This window comes from Mesoplodon bidens, assembly GCF_964165515.1.
Source record: "Mesoplodon bidens genome assembly, chromosome: 7".
Taxonomy (NCBI): Eukaryota; Metazoa; Chordata; class Mammalia; order Artiodactyla; family Ziphiidae; genus Mesoplodon; species Mesoplodon bidens.
Genome location: NC_138164.1, coordinates 10,114,800 through 10,134,852, shown reverse-complemented (window position 1 = coordinate 10,134,852; position 20,053 = coordinate 10,114,800). Strand labels below are relative to the sequence as shown.

Genomic DNA, 20,053 nt, shown 5'->3' with positions numbered 1-20,053 from the left:
CCGGGGAGCACTTGGGACCCAGGCGGGAAGGGCAGACGGTGACCGAGGCAGGGACGGGGCCCAGGTGGCCGGGATCTGGAATGACTTTGGCGCCCAGACTCCCAGAACAGCCCTAGCGTGGGTTGATTAGACCGGTCCAGGGCATCAGACCCACCAGACCCATCACTTCCTGGGCCTTAAAATGCTCCTGGTTGCCCAGTCTTGTCCATCGGAGAAAAGGGGTGGGGGGTGGAGAAAATAAACCCAACTTCCCTTTGGGCAGCTTCGGGCTTGTTCCAAAACAGGGCACCTTTTCCTCTACCACTCATCTTGGTAGGTGAGTCCTTAAAGCAGGGCTCCTTTTCACCTACAGAAGGAAATGTGTCTCTCCCAGTACTAATGGGCTAGGCCCAAGGTCTTGAAGGGACCCCTAGGGAATTAGCCATTTCTTAGTGCCACCGGTTTATCCCTGTCTCTCTTGTTTACTTAGGAGATGTGTCAGCCCCTCTTGGTCAGAAATTTCAGTGAAAAACTTTGTGCCACTAGGCAGCCACATTCACTACATTTAAAAGGCTCACTTTTAATTTATCTCAGCTATCAGCTTTTCCTACTTTAATCTCATGCTTTTATAAAATCACGCCTTCCACAGACGACCCAACTTGGATGGTATCTGCCTTTGCTCTCTTCATAATCTCCCAAACTTCATTAATGACAAAAATTATATCTTCTTCTATGGACATTTTTAATTGATTAACTCCAAGAAATCCTAGTCCATGTCATTTAAAAGAGAAATTGAAGGGACTGAATTATTTCATGAAGGAGCAATTCCAAATTGAAATATAATGATTATTTTAAGTTTTCTTCAAGATCCCAAGTACAGTGACTTGAACTCTTAAAGTAAGACTGGTGTTTATTACAAACTGTTTCAGTTAAAATGTGTTAGTATTTGAGGGATTTGCCACTTTCTAAAAATATCCTAAAAGCAACAGTTGATCTGCTTATCAAAATTAAAATAATACGGTAGAATGAAATTCGTATTTTTAAAATAAGAGAATACATACAGCAAACTGGTCTGTGCAGTTTGACAATAATATGTTAGTCTACCAACAAGGGGGAACTTTGAATTAAAAAGAAAACCATAGATATTTAAATACCAGATGTATTTAAGTATGATCGTTACCTTTAGTCTGTTTTGTTTGTTAAGGTACTTTCCTCTAAGGAGTTGAGGATGTTCCTTGGAAACATTAGCAACAAGGTCAACTAGGACTAGGAAGAAGGTCGTGTTATTTAATTAAAGAGAGGATTTGCCCAAAGAACAAGAGCAAGCCATTAAAACAAATTTTACAGTAATCTCTGATGAGAAAGGTTGTTTCTGTTACCTGACCTACAGAAAAAAAAACAAAAACAAAAACAGCATAAAGGCAGTGAGATGGAAGACAGAGCAAGTAGAAATGCCAAGTAGAGATGAAAGGAAGCACATCCAAAAACATCATTTCCGGGCTTCCCTGGTGGCGCAGTGGTTGAAAGTCTGCCTGCCGATGCAGGGGACGCCAGTTCGTGCCCCGGTCCGGGAAGATCCCACATGCCATGGAGCGGCTGGGGCCGTGAGCCATGGCCGCTGGGCCTGCACGTCGGGAGCATGTGCTCCGCAGCGGGAGAGGCCACAGCAGTGAGACGCCCGCGTACAGCAAAAAAAAAAAAAAAAAAAAAAAAAAAAAAAAAAAACATCATTTCCTTTCAATCCTATCTGAACTCAAAGCATCCTTTCCGTAAACCATCTCGTGGGTCTTTATGACAGCCCTTTGAGACAGGGAGGGCTCACTTGGAATCATACTCTTAAGCTAGTTACAAGGGACCCGAGCTGTTATTCAGGCCGATCTTCCACCCACCCAACACTCCCCAGAACAGCATTCCGTTCAGGTAGGTGGACACCCAGCCTCTGCTATGAATCACTGAATGGCAGAATTCACAAGGCCACCAAATCTTTTGTTGAACAGTTTTAATCATTATCATGTGTTTATTTTTTTCCCTCTGAGCTGAGGTTGATCTCCATGTAATGTCCACCTAAATTACACATTCCCACCTAATAGCAATCTGGATATCAAGAAGTCTTCCAAATGATAGAGTCAGCAAATATAGGGTTAGGAGCAAAACAGCTTCCATCAGCTTTACAGTTCCAACTGTGGAAACCATACTCTACTTCTCTCCCCCTCCTTTATTTTCCAAAAGGCAGACCCTGAACCTGTTTTACTCTGTCCATAAATACTACTGAACATGGCATATTTATATCAGTGCCTGGGTCTTGGAAATAAGGCATTGAAGTACTGTTCCTAATTAGCCATTTCGCTTTGTCTGGGCTTATCTGTAACAGGCCCTTGGAAGCTCAAAAAAGGAATCCAGCCATTTAATTTTCTCAATAAAGCTGCATTTGATTACTCAGACTGTTTATGAGCTCTACATCAGATGTGTTTCTGTAGAGAGAAAAACATAATAGTTTTTCCAATAGACCTTTCTCATACACACAAAAGGGGGCATACAAAAGCCTGCAGGTAATAACAAGTTTCTCTTATTTAATTTTTTGATTAACATTGGAATTAAAGAGATTTCAGTAGTCACAGAGTAACATAAATATAATTTTTTTAGGCAAATTCTTTTGCGAACCACGACTTTAAACATTCAGCCAGCTGCTGCCATCCACAAGAGTATCCCTGTTCCTTTTCGTATTTTCTCAAGATGATTCATAGTAAATTAATTCCCAAGCTCTCTATTCAGTCTCCTGTTCATCACACCAACTTAAAGGTCCAGTCCACAGAGCCACCTTTTAAGAATGAAGACTTATGTTGGATTTCAAAAGACTCCTTGGAATCTGATTCAGAAAGCCTCACTCAAGAGATCAAGTCCCAGTCTAAACTTGAAGACCGAATTCAGGACAACGACATGGAGCCTGACAGCTTAGAGGAGGAGAACTTGAGTGAGATGGAAGAGGAAGCAAGCAGAAAAGCAGCTCAGAGAAACCTCCATACCCAAGATGCTGGTGCAAATAACAGGTAAGGAATTGGCTTGTGTAAGAAAACAGTGGGTTCCGAAATGCATTGTTACATAATTACTGGTACTGTCCCAAGTGAAAGTAAGGACAGGCTCTTGGTTTTTGTTTTTTTGTTTTTTGTTTTTAATTTTTATTTTATATTGGAGTATAGTTGATTTACAGTGTTGTGTTAGTTTCAGGTGTACAACAAAGTGATTCAGTTATACATATACATATACCTGTTCTTTTTCAGATTCTTTTCTCGTATAGGTTATTACAGAATATTTAGTGTTCCCTGTACAGTAGGTCCTTGTTGATTATCTGTTTTATACATAGTAGTGTGTACATGTTAATCCCAATCTCCTAATTTATCCCTCTCCCCAACCTTTCCCCTTTGATAACCATAAGTTTATTTTCTAAGTCTGTGAGTCTGTTTCTGGACAGGCTGCTGTAATGAGCACCTTTGTAGTGTGTGTGACACAGGTGTCCAAGCAGCTAAGGACAGCTTGGAGCCAAGATTTTTGTCACATTCATTTCTATTAAAAAAAAAAAAAAACGCACAAGACGAGAATAGTTACTAATAATAAGGGCATTTGCCTTTCTATTGCTCCTTATTCCCTGTCATATTCCAAGTGTCTCCACTGCTGTGACCTCACCTTGGAGAAATCCCCAAAAGCCTGGTCTAGCAAAATGCCATGACTTGGAGCCAGGTGGTCTTGAGTTGGTCCAGGCACTGCCGTTTAGTGTATAATTTGAAATAAGTCTCTTCAGTCTTTCTCATCTGTCAGATAAGCCAGGCTGCTTCTCTCACAGGATTGCCATCACTGTCAGTAAAGTACGTTCTGGGGGTAGAAGCCTACCTGAGCTAGGAGAGGTCTACCTTCCCGGGCTTATATAATCACATAAAGATTTAATTTCTACTAACAGTACTTATGGGGTATTAACTTTAGGCTAGAAGCCACCAAAACATCTAAGAGGATTTAAATGAGTACAATATTACTCAGTTTTAATGAAAATATAAATTATATGCTAGAGTACTGAAGTTAAAAGCTGTTGATTAGACAGGGGTCTTGGGATGGTGGTAAAGTACAGAGCATCTGAAGCAGACCATGTGGGTTCAGACTGTGCCCCTGACTAGCTGTGTGACCTTGGCCAAGCCCGATTAAACTCTCTGTGCCTCAGTTCCTCCTCAGTAGAAATGGGATAGTAATAATAGTTACCTCCCAGAGTTACAGTGAGGCTAAAATAAGTCTGTGTATACATATATAAAAAGTGCTTCGAAGATTGGTGCTTTGTGACCGCCAGGAGGGGTGGGATAGGGAGGGTGGGAGGGAGGGAGACGCAAGAGGGAAGGGATATGGGGATATACGTATATGTACAACTAATTCACTTTGTTATAAAGCAGAAACTAACACACCATTGTAAAGCAATTATACTCCAATAAAGTTGTAAAAAAAAAAAGTGCTTCAAACAGTGACTCTAAGTTCTATATGTGTTAGATTTTTTTTAATTAGGGTTAAAGTAAGTTGAGAAAAGTTTATTGGAAGGCCTAGAACTTGGGCAGGCAGGGGTTTGGAGACTAGGTAAGATTTTGGGAAAAAAAGAATAGAATTAGAATGAATGTGTGTGGCACATTGAACCCCACTTGATGGCAGAGGATTTGTTCTGAGTGTAGGGAAAGTAGACAGAGGAGGGGCCTGTGGACAGGGACTGTCGTGGAGTGCCCCCAGCCCACGCCGCAGGTAGGACATTGAACACAGAACTCAAATGACGTGTCCCAAGAATGCAGTCACAGCGAAGACTGGTGCGGGAGCCAGAATGAGAGCTCAGCCCTGAGTCTTTTTCTTCCTTTCGTCTTTCCCTCTTTCTCTCTTTCACTGGAAATGTCAAGTTGAATCGAGCTCATTTGCTTCTTAGGGGATCTCACAGTACAGTATGGTAAATCCCCTACATACGAACGTTCAAGTTGCAAACTTTCAAGGATGCGAATGTATTATAACCCTATTACAGTACAGTACTCTACAGCCGATTGTGTTAGTTGGGCACCTAGGCTAACTTTGTTGGACTTACGAACAAATTGGACTTAACGAACGTGCTCTTCGTATGTCCAATGTACAAGGGATAAATGCTATAACTGAGGTGCAGCCATAGAGCTGGGGGGTGAAAGAGGGGCTTAGGAAGGCTTTAACCAGCCAGCCGCAGCTGACTGGACTGGGTTGGGCACACCTGGAGGAGAAAATGCAGGTTCTTGGGGAGGGCAGTGAGATGAAGCAGTGTTCAAGGAAGATTATTCTGCAAGCTGGTGCATTATGAATTAGAGGGTAAAAACACAGTGGACAAAGAGCCTACCAGATGGTAATAATTACAATGACAACAATAAGAGTAATGACGTCTCTTTTGAAAGGCCATCTCTTTTGAAGAATTTCACTCAATTCTTCATTGTAACCCTGCAAGAAAGTGCTGCTCTTCCCATTTTACAGATTAGGAAGGTGAAGCTGGCAGAGATGAAGTCACCCAACATCAGAGTGCTTTGTTATTGATGTTGAGGTATTTTTAAAGATAGTTTATTTATGTATTTTGGCTGCGCCGTGCGGCTTGCAGGATCTTAGTTCCCCGACCAGGGACTGAACCCGAGCCACAGCAGTGAAAGCATGAAAGCGCCAAGTCCTAAGCACTGGACCGCCAGGAAATTCTCTGAGTTTTTTAATCAAGAAAAAATTCTAACCTACAGAAAAGTACAGAGAAAAATACCACCTCACCCTTATTGCCATGTTTGTTTCAGATATATTTTTTAAAACATAAAATGCTACAGATAGTTTCCTGGTTCCCCTTCTCAAATCCGTCCCCGTCTTCCTCTCAGAGATAACCCGTACATCAATACATACTCTTTTTTTTTGGCTGCGCCACACGTTATGGGGGATCTTAGTTCCCTGACCAGGGATCAAACCCCCGCCCCCTGCAGTGAAAGCACAGAGTCTTAACCACTGGACCGCCAGGGAAGTCCCAACCCACATATACTCTTATGAGTGTATATCCTTCGTAGCAATCTTTTATTCATTTCCTTCATAGGTAATTTATGAATTAATTACTTCACAGGTAATTCTTTATGTTTATAAAGAATTGATAGGACTTGGTGACAGTTTAGAACTGGGGTTGGAAGGAACAAGAAAAGGCACAGATTACTTTAAGGTTCTAACAACAATAGCATTTATAGAATGCTTGTCCCGAGCCCATCCCTGTGCCAAACGCTTTACATGTATCATCTCATTTAATCCTTATGGCAGCCTCAACAGGTGGACACTATAATGCTCCCATCCTGAAGACTGCAAATGAGGCTTAAAGAAACCAGTTATGTTATACCCATTTATTCCACCGGGTGAGTGGTGGAACAGAAAACTCCTGCAGTCGGACTCTATGCTTTAAACCAGGGGTCCCCAACCCCCGGGCCGCACAGCAGGAGGTGAGCGGCGGGCCAGCGAATGAAGCTTCATCTGCTGCCCCCCATCGCTCCCCATCACGCGCATTACCGCCTGAACCACACCCCCTCCCCAACCCCCACCCCCGTCCATGGAAAAATTGTCTTCCACGAAACCGGTCCCTGGTGCCAAAAAGCCTGGGGAACTTTAAACCATGTTTGTATTGTAGCTCTAATCTAGGAGAGGCATAGTCTCCTAGGTAATAAATGGTACTTTTATTTACTACGGGGGTGGGAGGGGCATCGGCAAAGAAATATCTTTTGTGGTGGACAGGTATTCTTGTCTGTACTTTTACGATGAAGAAACCAAGGCAAGGAGCCATTATGTGACCTCATTTCCCCAATGTTGAGTTTTTGCTCTTTGAGTGGGGCTCAGAGACCTGACTTTAACCTTGCTTTTTACCCAAGGACAATGTAAATACCACTCAATATATTTCAAATTAAAAAACCATACTTACAAAGTCAAAAGCATCATTAGGGCCTCGGTCTTCTGATTCAGAGATCCTTAAATAATGGTATTTTCCTTGGACGGATTTGCCTTAGAAATCCTTAATGATAGACTATAATCCCCAGGGTTAGAAGGGGTTACAGCCCTAGTAATTGCTTGGCTGTACAGTGCTTCATACATTGAACATTTACAGGACCAGTTCTGTACTACAAAGGAAAGCCGAACTGAAGCATTTAGCCAAGTAATGCCTCAAAAATATCCTTCAGGTGAGTGTTTTGTTACTGGCCCCTTTTCTCTGCCTCCCTTTAGTCTTGGAAACCTTTCTTAGGTGTACTGTTACTTGGATCTGAGTAGTTTACTAGCCATGAAATAGACAAATTGATCTCAGGCTCTCAGTATGAAATTCAAGACGACTTTCATTTCTGTCAGGTAGATGGCATTCTGGGAATTGTAGTTCAAAATAATTAGTCAAAGCCTTGCCTTAAAACGGAAGAAGATCTCTTTCTTCTTGCTTTTATGGGCAACCGTTTTAAAAGCTGCCTGACAAAATCACTTGAGCCCTACTCTTGTGTTTTGATGTTACTAGAAGCTCCTCAAAGCAATTACTCCCTTGTTCCTCAGCAAAGTCAAGCCACAGTTCGATGTATATGGATTAGAGAAAACCTTTTACTTAATGGAAATTGGAGCAGCATTGACTGCAGTGAATGAATCAAGAGTGGAAAGAGGATCTTCATATGATAATCCTTAAACCCCACTCCAGAACTAGCCCCATGACACTCCGGCACTCAGGAGAAAGAGATCAATGTAATTCCTAGAGCATTAGAGATAACCTCTTCAGCTCTGGGGCCTACTGAAACCTCATATGTAAAAAAAAAAAAAAAAAAAAAAATCAGAAAGCAGCAGTACAGTAACTAGTATATGTGTTTGATAAGGTCTTATTTACAAAAATACTTCAATATAATTAGCTACCATTTGTAGGACTATTTGCTTGATATATATTATCTCATTTATCTTTACAAGAGGCTCTTAGATATCGGCATTATTATCCCCATTTTGCAGATAAGGAACCAAGGCTCTGAAAGTTGTGTAGGTGTACGTAGCTACTAAGTGGCAGAGCCAGAAATTTAACTGAATGAACTCTCTTTTAACATCGAAGTCTGAGCCTCTAATTATAAGTACCTAGATAGGCGATCAAGGGCTGATCTGGTAAAGGATTCAGTTTTGCTCTCTAGCAAAAATTAAAGGTGTAACGACTTCAGTATGGACTAAACTGAGGCCAAATTAAATATGCATGTAAAATTATAAATTTTAGTAAAGTAATACAAATTTATAAAGGATCCTGTGCCCTCAGAATACTATAAATTTTTTTTTTTTTCGGTATGTGGGCCTCTCACTGTTGTGGTCTCTCCCGTTGCGGAGCACAGGCTCTGGACATGCAGGCTCAGCGGCCATGGCTCACGGGCCCAGCCGCTCTGCGGCATGTGGGATCTTCCCGGACCGGGGCACGAACCCGTGTCCGCTGCATCAGCAGGCGGACTCTCAACCACTGCGCCACCAGGGAAGCCCAGAATTCTATAAATATTAATGGCATTTTACTTTGGGCAGTGAGGTCATAGAGCCTATATTCCTCAGCAGCTCTGCCGGGAAACGGAATGTTTTCATTCATTGAGCTCTCTCTCATCACCTGGGAAGTGTAGCCTTCACAAAAGAGCCCACGTTCTGTCTCATAAACCACCATGTACCAGAAATTACTGGGTGGCAGATAGGCACCGTAAGGTATTCTTAGTTGAACTGAATTTCAGAATTGTCTGAAGGTAAGAAAAGGACTCAGGAATAATAATCTGCATTTTTATGGTGGTATATGATTTTTCCTCTCAAACACTTGCATATATAGGTGACTCTTGAACAAAATGGATTTGAACTGAGCGGGTTCACTCATATAAGGATGTTTTTCAATAAATAGTACTGCAGTAGTACAAAATCCACAATTGGTTGAATTAGCAGATGTGGAACCATGGATACAGAGGGCCGGCTCTGGGACTTGAGTATCTGTGGAATTTGGTATCCCCTGAGTGTCCTGGACCCAGTCGCTCGCAGATACCAAGGGACCACTGTATGTTGTTTCTGATGAATAATAACGAGAATCAAGTGAAATACTGAATGATGATTTCTAGGACTTCAGTAGCAGTATGGGATAAGCAAAACAGAAAGTGGGTAAAGGGAGACTTAGTAAAAACTAAAACTCAGTATTTTAATTTCCCCGACTGTTTTGTAGGACACATTGGATATATTTAAGCTGAGGGAAGATTACTTCCTCTCATAAGTGTTGTAGAGTTTTGTTTTTTTTGTTTTTGTTTATTTTGCTCTGGTTGGGAGAGTAAATGTGACACTTGAGGCTAGATCTAATATTCTAGTATTACCAAGAACATTCTGAGAGCTTCCAGGAGTCAACTCTCATTCTTGTTAGTTTCTAGCAGCATTCATCCATGTTGATTTATACTGTCTTGATTAGGTAGATTTTCAATTTAAGGCCATTGGCTGGCCAACTGCTTTCAAATACATTCTACTATATACCGAATTCTAGGGGTTTCACACAGTATTTGGGGATAGCTACTAGCGTTTTGGTTATTTATTTCTGATCACATGTGTATAGTCATAGCAGAGAGGTAACTTGTCGTAGGCTGTTGTCATTGCTGTTTTTTTAATATAAATTTATTTATTTATTTATTTTTTGGCTGCATTGGGTCTTCAGTGCTGCGCGCGGGCTTTCTCTAGTTGCGGCAAGCGGGGGCTACTCTTCGTTGCCATGCTCAGGCTTCTCACTGCGGTGGCTTCAGTAGTTGTGGCACACAGGCTCAGTAGTTGTGACACGCAGGCTCAGTAGCTGTGGCATGGGCTCTAGGTGTGCAGGCTCAGTAGTTGTGGCACACAGGCTTCAGCAGTTGTGGCACACAGGCTTCAGTAGTTGTGGCTCGCGGGCTCTAGAGCACAGGCTCAGTAGTTGTGGCACACAGGCTTAGTTGCTCCATGGCATGTGGGATCTTCCCAGACCAGGGCTCAAACCCTTGTCCCCTGCATTGGCAGGTGGATTCTTAACCACTGCGCCACCAGGGAAGTCCCATCATTGCTGTTTTATGCTCACTTGCTCACAAACTGTGCAGCAGTCAAACCCTGATGCACTCCTCAGAGCAGGCACGGTGCCATCATGATAGACAAGCAGAGGAGGGAGTAAGGCGTGTGCTTGGGCATGAATTGTGTCTATCAGAGGCACAGTCCCCACCAGAAATGCTAAAGCCACTGTGACTCCTGGGATTTTATTGCCCTCGGAGACGACCACGAGTTCCTTTCTAGCTTATTTCCAAATGGGGATGCATTACTGTATTAAAATAAGTAAATAGTGAGTTTGAAACCTCACAAAGTGTAATTTAAATTTACATCACCTGCAATCCTGCAAGTTTTTTTTTTTATGTTGGGGGTAGGAGCTTATTAATTAATTTATTTATTTTTGCTGTGTTGCATCTTGTTTCTGTGCGAGGGCTTTCTCCAATTGTGGCAAGCGGGGGCCACTCTTCATCGCAGTGCGCGGGCCTCTCACTATCGCGGCCCCCCCTGCTGCAGAGCTCAGGCTCCAGATGCGCAGGCTCAGTAGTTGTGGCTCATGGGCCTAGCCGCTCCGCGGCACGTGGGATCCTCCCAGACCAGGGCTCAAACCAGCGTCCCCTGCATTAGCAGGCAGATTCTCAACCACTGTGCCACCAGGGAAGCCCAATCCTGCAAGTTTATCAAGAGGATTAGGAAGGTTGTAACCAAGTAATTAAGGAGATAGTTTAATTCACGACCTCCACTGTATTAATCTGTTCCTACTCCCTGACAAATGTGGAAATGTAGAAATCTTTGGTTACTATAATTTTTTAATGGATTGAATTTAAAATAAATGTTTTTTTCCCAACACTTATATACATTGCTGAGTTTCGCATGATAGGCCCAATTCAATTTAAAAATTAGTGAATTCTGAGAGCTGTTAGGACTCTTAAAGGTCAGTCTATTCCTTATTGTAAAAGGAGAAACCTGAGGCCTGGAGTGGATAACAAATTCACCCAAGTTCACACAGCTGCTCAGTGGCAAAATCTGGACCAGGACCCAGGTGTCAAGACCTGTCTAGTGCTTTTGCCCATGAAGTCACAGCTACCTGGCAATTCTGTTGCTGTAAATATCTGGCATTTAAAATACAAGAGACTCTATCTAAAGAAAGTGTATGCACCTGGAAATGTTGTAAATCTTGGTCCCTGGCTTTTAGCCATTGTTTCTGGAGAATGAAAAGAATATCCAAGCCTTCCACAGAAAATGTCTGGCTTGAGCACTGTAAACTCTCACTGAACGAGAGGAATTATGTTTCTAAATATGTTCTGTGTCATACAGCATTTCCCTTGTGAAGATGCAGCCTTGGTTTCACGTAAGATAATCTTAATTAGAAATGACGTACTAGAATTTTACATTGCAATTACTAACACGCCCTCTTAAGATAATTTATTTTCATTTAACACTCAGATTGTCCTTGAATCAAGACTGGTACTAATAAGAACTTGGGGCAAATATCTGGTTATTTTGCAGCCATAAACCTGTTGTCAAAAAGAAAAAAAAGGGGGGACTTTAGTTGGAATTATCTAAACTCTATAATTGCAGTAAATAAAATTCACCAGATAACAATCCAGTCCCTTCACTTGAGTGTGTTTCTAAAGACAGTCTTTGGCCTTCGGTTCATTAAACTACCTTTCTTCTATTAAGATGTTTAATATTTTTAGCAGAATAAATGCCTGCATTAAATGAAATTTTCTGGGTTGTAAATAGCCTCCCCAAAGCATTTCAGTATACTTGTGGAACCATTTTATTTCATACTTGCAAAAGTGATTTTTTAATCCTTTGGATTTATTTCATTTTATTTACTTAAAGCTGTTGATAAAAAGATTAAGATGAGCACAGAACTCAGAAATCCTTGGAAACAATTGTCAGTTTTATAGCTCCTTAAAGAAGCATTAAAAACTTTACACTTAAAAAAAAACAAAACACTTTACACTTAAACAGAAATTGAATTTGCTGTTCATATGCATAAAAGATTTAATGGCATATAAATTGGGAATAATTGTTCTGTTTAAAAGGATTAAATTAAACCTAAATCAATAATAACATGTGCAGTTTCAATTTAACTGCCTACTTAAAGTGGCAAATAAATAACTGCTAAATGATTAATAGCAATGCTTTTATTCACCTCCTCGACAGGCAAAATGGCCAGTTATTGAATATTTTACTGTGAGTGCAAAGGATGTTCATTGTACTAGAAACATGCTCTAATTTTAGTAATTTTTTGATTAAATACTAAACTGAATATTAGGCTCTTCGTCAAATGGAGATTTGATTTTATTTGGACTGAAGTTGTCACAGTCATGCTCAAATATGGTCCATTAGAGCCAGCAGATAGGATGGCATATGCATATGAGACCACCCTCCCCTTCCTCTCTGCATCCATTTCTAACCTGGGCATCTGAAGGGCAGACCTGGCATCTGTTGTCTGAACAGCAACAAAAGCATTGTGTACTCATTGTCTGTGTAACCTTCCTATCAGATGGGGAGGAAATGAGGTATGTGTTTTGTGTGCACAAGATTACTGATGAAGGAGCACTTCACACACATTTTGTTCCAGTGTGTTGACCTGGACCACACAACACAATTGAGCTTCTCTGCACACAAGCTCAGAACAATGCGGTTCTTTAGTATCATGTTCTATTTCAACCATTAGATTTGTTTCTGTGAAGTATTACAGCTTTCCATGCTCTATAGTTTGCAAAACATAAACTCCCATTTGTCTCAACACATGGTTTCCATCAAAAGGGGAAGAAAGGGGGATGTTTTAAGATAATCATTGCAGGTGTACAGGGTACAGTGTAATTAAAGCTCTTAGCCACATTTTCCGATTCTCATCTTGTAAATACACATTATTAGAGTGTCTCTTCAAACGATTGGTTCAAAAACATCTTTCCCAGCCAGAGCAACTCATTGTGTCTGATTTGTTTCAAACCCTTCTGTATTTTCTAGGTTTCACTTAAAATATCAGTCTTTTCCAGGGCATGTGAGATTGCTTCCGTGGGCATCTAAGAATGGCAATTTGTTGAGGCTAGAAATTACAGCTCTTTCTGAAGGTCTAAAGTAATTGAATTCTCCCAGTTTTATCTTCCTCATCATCTTTCAGCAGTTCTTAAAATATCTCATCATGTGGAAACACTGACATTTCTTAATCCCATTTCCTAAATTACAGTTCAAACAGATTCTCCATGCTGCCTAGGTCGTGGTAAAAAAAAATTGGATTTTTAAAGATAAGTGTTCATTCTTTCAGGCCACTAAGGTCCCACTTAGTGCATCACGAGACAACTTTGTGTCCTGAAAATAACTTCAGCCCTAGGGAGAGAAGAATCCCTTGAGATCCATCAGGAGGAAGCACAGTACACACCAATGTTGTGTCATGGTAACAGAACACAACACACAGCAAGCAAAGACCAGTGATGGAGCTCGTTGGCATGTGCTTTTATAACCAGCCCTTCCTGGGACCGTCATTACTCCATGCCAAGAACATAGTTCTAAGCATATATACGTATATAAATGTGCTTAATACTCTCAACGACTATGAGGTAGGTACTATTATTTTTTTTAGGTAGATACTATTATTATCCTCATTTTATTGATTAGGAAGCTGAGGCACAAGAAGTATAATAACTTGCCCACACTCCCACGGTAACTGGTGGCACCAGGAATTGAGCGCAGGCAGCCTGATTCTAGGACCCCTGTCCTTTGACTTTCTATGGTACCATTTCTCAGAACCAAAATATTCCATATCATTTATTCCATGAGACTGAGGGGTGTCTAGAGCCCTGACTGTGGACATCATTCCATCATCAACTAATGCTAGTTAAGTCTGGTGACCAGCCTGAGTGCCAGTTTTCTTAGTATAACTGCAGAGATGGAAGTCAGAGACTCCATTTCCTTCAATCATCAAAGACTACCTATTTGTTAAAAAGAGTGGGCATTCCTCGCTTATCGACTCCTGTGAGTTCATCATAGGATCACAGAACAAGAGAGTTGGAATGGACTTTGAGATATCATCTAGCATTTGGATCTGGAAATAAGAGGTCAACATATTTTCATTGATAAACAAGGTCTGTCCTCCTAGTTTAAATGCCCATAACATTCTGTACTTCTTTCTGCATCTAGTTTATTACTTGATTATTACTGTTGGTGCATAAGATCCATCTGCCTGTCTTCCTCACTCAGCAGCCAGTTCCATCCGCCTGTTTCTCTTTCACTCACCGCTCTCCTCCAGTGCCTGGGGAGCCACTCAGTACATATTTGTTGACTGGCCAACTGACTGACCGACCGATTCACTAACTCCCCTAAGGCAGGCCCTCCTGCAACAACACCTGCTTCGCCACCACCTCTGGGGTTGGCTGTGTGATACAGGGCGAGTTACTGGACAGGAGCCAGATCCCAGGGCCAACTGCCAGGGTCTGTATCCTGGCTCCACCACGTGTTAGCTCTGTGACCTTGGAAAAGTGACACAAGCCTGTTACTTCATCTATTAAATGGGCATAATAATGGTACCTCCCCATAGGGTTGCCATAAGGAGAAAACTAGAGATTCACTGTAAGCTTTCCCTAGATCAGCACATAGTAAGTAGTGTGTGCTATGTGCTATCTTCCCAAAGCCAGCACTCTACAACCCACCCAGAAAAGCAGCAAGACGGTGGGCTCCAATAACGTGTTACTTTTAAAGGTTGCCAACCCCTGCTCTAAATAGTGCAGAGGACAGGGCTACCTGTTCTAAAACTTTGACCCCAAAAACCATATGGCCTCTGTACATAATCCTTTCCAAAAACTCATCACTTTGCCTACCCAAAAGTATTTGTCTTACTATAACATCTTTGCTCTCTAATTAAATGATTTTTACTTAATTAAATAAATCCAGACTCTCAAGTTAATGTAGTTAAGCCAAACCCTTCACAGAGTTTACAAAGCCCTTCAAGATTTCACCTCTGCTTAACCCTGAGTTCTAATCCTCCCACCCTCCATTTTATCCAGGTAGAATTTGTTCTCTGAAAGCCCCATGTTCTCTCTCCCCTCCATTCCTTTTTCCGTGTTGTTTCCTCAGCCTGGCTTACACTTCCTGCTCTTCTTAGCCTTCGGTCTCAGCTAAGCCATCACTTCCTTCAGAAAGCTTCCCTTTCTCCCAAGATGGGATTGGATGTCCCTCCTGAGTCCTGGTGGCCCCATGCTCCTCATGCGGGCACTCATCACTCTAATCACAAATAGCTCATTTCCTGGTCTGTATCCCCCGCTAGGCTATGGGCTCACCACTGTATCCCCCTAACTTAGTATGTGCTCAATAAATATAGAATCAGTGAACGAGCAAGTGCATGAGGAAAGTTAAATTCTGTCGAATCAAGTGAATGAATGAACGAGGAGAGTTAGACTCACTTTTTCCTTTCAATATATCATAGATACGGGAAACGGCATGTTTCTTCATTTCAAAAAATCTTTATATCTTTATTTACTTGAAGATGTACTTTCATCTTTTCTTCCTCATCTAAACAACCACTGCTGAACCTTATACTTAATGCAGCACAAGATAAGCCCGAAAATCATTCACTGATTTGGTCCAATGCAGGAGGTTTTTCTGCATGTTTAGATTCTAATTTACTGCTGCTGTTTTTTTAAAAAATAAATATCTAATGCTCAGTTATTGATTGAAGCATCACTTGTTGCTTCTTCTGCCCATAGCACAGGGTAGAGGTTAGGAAAGGAAGGATAACCCTCTGTCCCTGCTGCCCAGGACCTTAACCAGGTGAGAAGATACAGTTGCCATAGTGAAAAGTGAAATAAGCACAAATACAGAACAGGAAGTAAGCTATATTGTCTCATTTTGACTTTATGCAACCTTGAGAAATAAACAGAACAAATATAATTGATCCCTACTTACAGATGACAGAAACCAGCTCGGAGGTGACATGATTTGCCAGCTGATACACAGATAGGTAGTGGCAAACCCGAACTTAAGCCCAGGTCTGTCCAGTCCCAAATCTAGATTATGCCCTGCTGGCCCCCTCCCTGCCCCTGGGACACTACATGCCCAGTGACCCTTGGAGCCAAGTGAAAGGCAAGGCCAAAAACTCCTGTAAGTTCACATGAGGGGACATCACATGGAGAAACCCCCTCAAAGCCTCAGAGGCAGGCAGCCCTGTGGAGTTTCGGGAGCAGCGAGCTGCACAGTTTGATGTCGATTTCCTGCCAAAGTGGACCATCTCCATTCAGGCACTTTGCTGGAGGAGAATATCATTTTTCTTCCCTTGGTGGAAAAGGAAGAGCAGCCTATCCCAAGAAGCTTTCCGTCTTAATATGCGAACTAAAAATTCAAAGTGACAAGGGGAATTCCCTGGCAGTCCAGCGGTTAGGACTCAGCGCTTTCACTGCCGTGGCCCAGGTTCAATCCCCAGTCGGGGAACTAAGATCCCATCCCGCAAGCCTCACAGCGCAGCCAAAAAACAAAAAAAACAAAAAAGACACTAAAAATTCAAAGTGACAATTAAGCAAGACATAGGAGTTGGGGCTTTCCGCTCTAGTTTTTGCTTTACATCAAATCAAAGAACTCTAGGTCCACATTAAGAAGACTAAATTAACATTAGGGGCACCATTAGTTTGTTTACCCAGCATAAAATGATGTCCTCTATAAATGGGAATATCAAATAGCATAAAAAGCCCAGATGATTTACATTTTCTTTTTGATTAGAGGGTTGCATCTACTGTACCAAGGAAGGAAAATCTCTCCCATTTAGCTTTTGAAGATCAAAGCAGCCATTAAATATGCCATATTACCAGCATTTCGTTTTCTTTTTTGGTTAAGACTAGGAGATACTTTACAAATTGAGATCGTCATGGAGAAAAGGGAGGACTTTATTTGGGGTCATATGTACTGATTACAGACCAGTTGACTCCCCTCGGGCTGGACCCTGTGCTTAACCTTTTATTCAGATAGGGCTGTCTACAGCTTAAAGCTCACACTGACCTGTCTACTGAGTTTTGTGTACATAGACTTGACCAAGAGAGTACAAACAGAGCTTTCAGAGGCACCATCTGATTCCAAAAGTTAGGGATCTTTCTGTAGCACATTTGATAAAATCTACAAAGATGAAATGAAGTCACAAGTAAAAATCACTGATACAGGAGGATGAACCTATGTAGGTATTCAGTTGGGATAAGTCTTGCTTTCTTCCCACGAAAGGCTCAGACTGAGTCGTTCAGGCAACAGTCGAATTTCCCTTCCCAGATAAACAGCTAAATGTGTAGATCACTAGCTAAGTGTGAAATCCATTTTATCTTCAGCAGCTTGTAACTTATTCAACTTATGGTGTGTCTTAAGTAACAGCATTCCTTGCATCAAGGCCATTTACTGGTTTAACATTATAGACATTTGTTTTCCAGCATATATAAATTAACCATCCCCCATTTTTTTAAATCACTGAATTGTACACTTTATTTAAAAAAATGTTTTTAATAAATTTATTTATTTTTGGCTGCGTTGGATCTTCGTTGCTGTGCACAGGCTTTGTCTAGTTGCAACCAGCGGGGGTTACTCTTCATTGGGGTGCATGGGCTTCTCGTTGCAGTGGCTTCTCTTGTTGCGGGGCATGGGCTTTAGGCATGCGGGCTCAGTAGTCATGGCTCATGGGCTCTAGAGCACAGGCTCAGTAGTTGGGGCGCATGGGCTTAGTTGCTCCACAGCATGTGGGATCTTCCCAGACCAGGACTCGAACTCGTGTCCCCTGCATTGGCAGGCGGATTCATAACCACTGCACCACCAAGGAAGTCCCCATCCCCCATTTTCATTTCGTATTTCAATGAACTTAGATAATTATGACTTTTTGCCCTTATGTGTAATGTGTAGGTCTAATGTGAGCCTCGGATGTGTCTTTCCCATGTAGATAGTAAAAGGAAAATTGTAGGAGAAAGATGGAGATTGATTTTGAATAAGATGATCAGCTAAAGAGAACGAGTAAATCTGTTTGGATAAAGGACTTGACATTTCTTTTCTGCTTTGGGCAGTCAACAACCCATAGAAGACAAATACTCAGACCTGCGATATGACCCAAATTGGAAGAGGAAAAAAGAAGAGGGGAAGTTGTTGGCTATGGAAGCATTGCCAGAGTCTGTGGACAGCTCTGCAGAAAATCTGACTTTGAATACACTTTACCGTTCCAAGGAGACTTCGATGGAACTCTCAGGGTGGAAAGGTGAACAGAAGAAGAGTCCACCGAGCACAGCCTCCTTACTCGGGAGTGAATTTTTAAGCCCAAACTACGAGCACGGTGCCCATCGCAGCGGGCCGTTTTCAGTGCTGAGCAGCAGTGACCTGGAGAAGTCCAGCAACCTCTCTCATTACTTGAAGAGTTCAAGTTCACAGAATGAGGTATTCCTGCCAGGATCACATGGCCCTCGGCAAAGGAAGTCCAAACAATATTTTGTGGAAAAAAACAAGATGACTTTGGGATTACCCACTCCGAAAATGGACTCTTATCTTCAACTTCACAATAAAAAAAGGCGGGAAACTCACCCAGAACAGGTATGTAGCAGCTACTTAAAAATCCCTTCTGAGCACTAGACAGGAATTTGCCTTTGTTTGAAATAGCTAGGTATCACTTCCTTTGGGATGGTGACGCCACTGTAACCACCTGGCTGAGTAAAATGAACTCCATGTCCCTTGCCCCTCTTTGAAGAATCAAGGGAATATTCCACAAATTCTTAAGAGCAAAATAAAAGCCATCAATGGCTTACAGTGCTGTAATTCAATTATTATATTCAAAATGTTTCTATTCAAGGAACCGTAGAATTTTTTTTAACTGTATGCTCCATTAGATAAAACACAGGGCTGAGAGTTTGATTCCCTATGTTGGTTGCCTTTGTTCCCCCTAAGGCACTGGTTTTCAACCCTATTAAATTCCTCCAGTACATTGGAGGTGCAATGACACACTCATATCAATAACAGCAGCTCACTTACAGAAGTGATTCTCAACTTAGATTCTGTGTACATACTGGGTGGTAGTGCAAGGAGGGCAGGATACAACATGAGTATTTTTTTTTAATTATCCAGTCGATTCTATTATCTTTCTATTATCTTTCCAACTTCCATTGATAATCACTGTACTGTCTTTTATCCTGTGCAAATGATGTGATACCATTATAAACTTTAGTCTCCCCATCTATAAAATTGGAATAATAATAAGTGCCGTCCCTTTCTCATCTGATCGCTTTGAGGGTAAATTCTAACCCAGATGATGGATTCAAAACCTGTTGGAAGGGGGCTTCCCTGGTGGCGCAGTGGCTGAGAGTCCGCCTGCTGATGCAGGGGACACGGGTTCGTGCCCTGGTCCGGGAAGATCCCACATGCCGCAGAGCGGCTGGGCCCGTGAGCCATGGCTGCTGAGCTTGCGCCTCTGGAGCCTGTGCTCCGCAACGGGAGAGGCCGCAACAGTGAGAGGCCCGCGTACCGCAAAAAAAACCCAAAAAACCCAAAAAACCTGTTGGAGGACTTCCCTGGTGGTCCAGTGGTTAAGACACCACGCTTCCACTACAGGGGGCACAGGTTCAATCCCTGGTGGGGGAACTAAGATCCCGCATGCTGTGCGGCACGGCCAAAAAACAGAAAAAAAGAAAAAAGCCTGTCGGAGCCAGTAAACTTAGTTCTATTTCATGGGTGCACATAAAGATCACATCAGCCCACTTCCTAGTTGATATGTTCGTGAACATGGGAAAACTGGCTGGATCAGTGCATCCACCACCCTTATTGAGGAGACAACTTGAAATTCATCACCCACTAATGTGGGATCATTTTCAAATATGAAGGAGAGGTTATTACATTAAATAGGCATGCCCTTAGACCTCTCCCAAATTCAAACTGATATTATGTAGAGCACTCTCACCTGTTCTAACCTGTAAGTATTTCCTGATAGAACAAGAGGGATGAAGTGGGTGAACATTTGTGATTTTTTCTTCTTAATTGAGAAACTCCTTATATGGTCTTAAAAGATTAT

At 41.9% G+C, this 20,053-nt stretch overlaps 1 protein-coding gene across 3 annotated transcripts in view; it reads left to right on the top strand.

Annotated features, from left to right (window-relative positions):
• Positions 1 to 2,712: 2,712 nt before the first annotated feature.
• Positions 2,713 to 20,053, top strand: part of JHY (junctional cadherin complex regulator) — a gene marked incomplete at its 5' end in the record, with an annotated part of 62,471 nt that continues 45,130 nt past the window's right edge. For all 3 annotated transcript variants that reach the window (XM_081240213.1, XM_081240212.1, XM_081240211.1), the window contains 2 exons: positions 2,713 to 3,026; positions 18,069 to 18,585. In XM_081240213.1, the coding sequence (XP_081096339.1) occupies positions 2,713 to 3,026; positions 18,069 to 18,585 (831 nt within the window). The remainder of the gene's footprint in view (positions 3,027 to 18,068; positions 18,586 to 20,053) is intronic.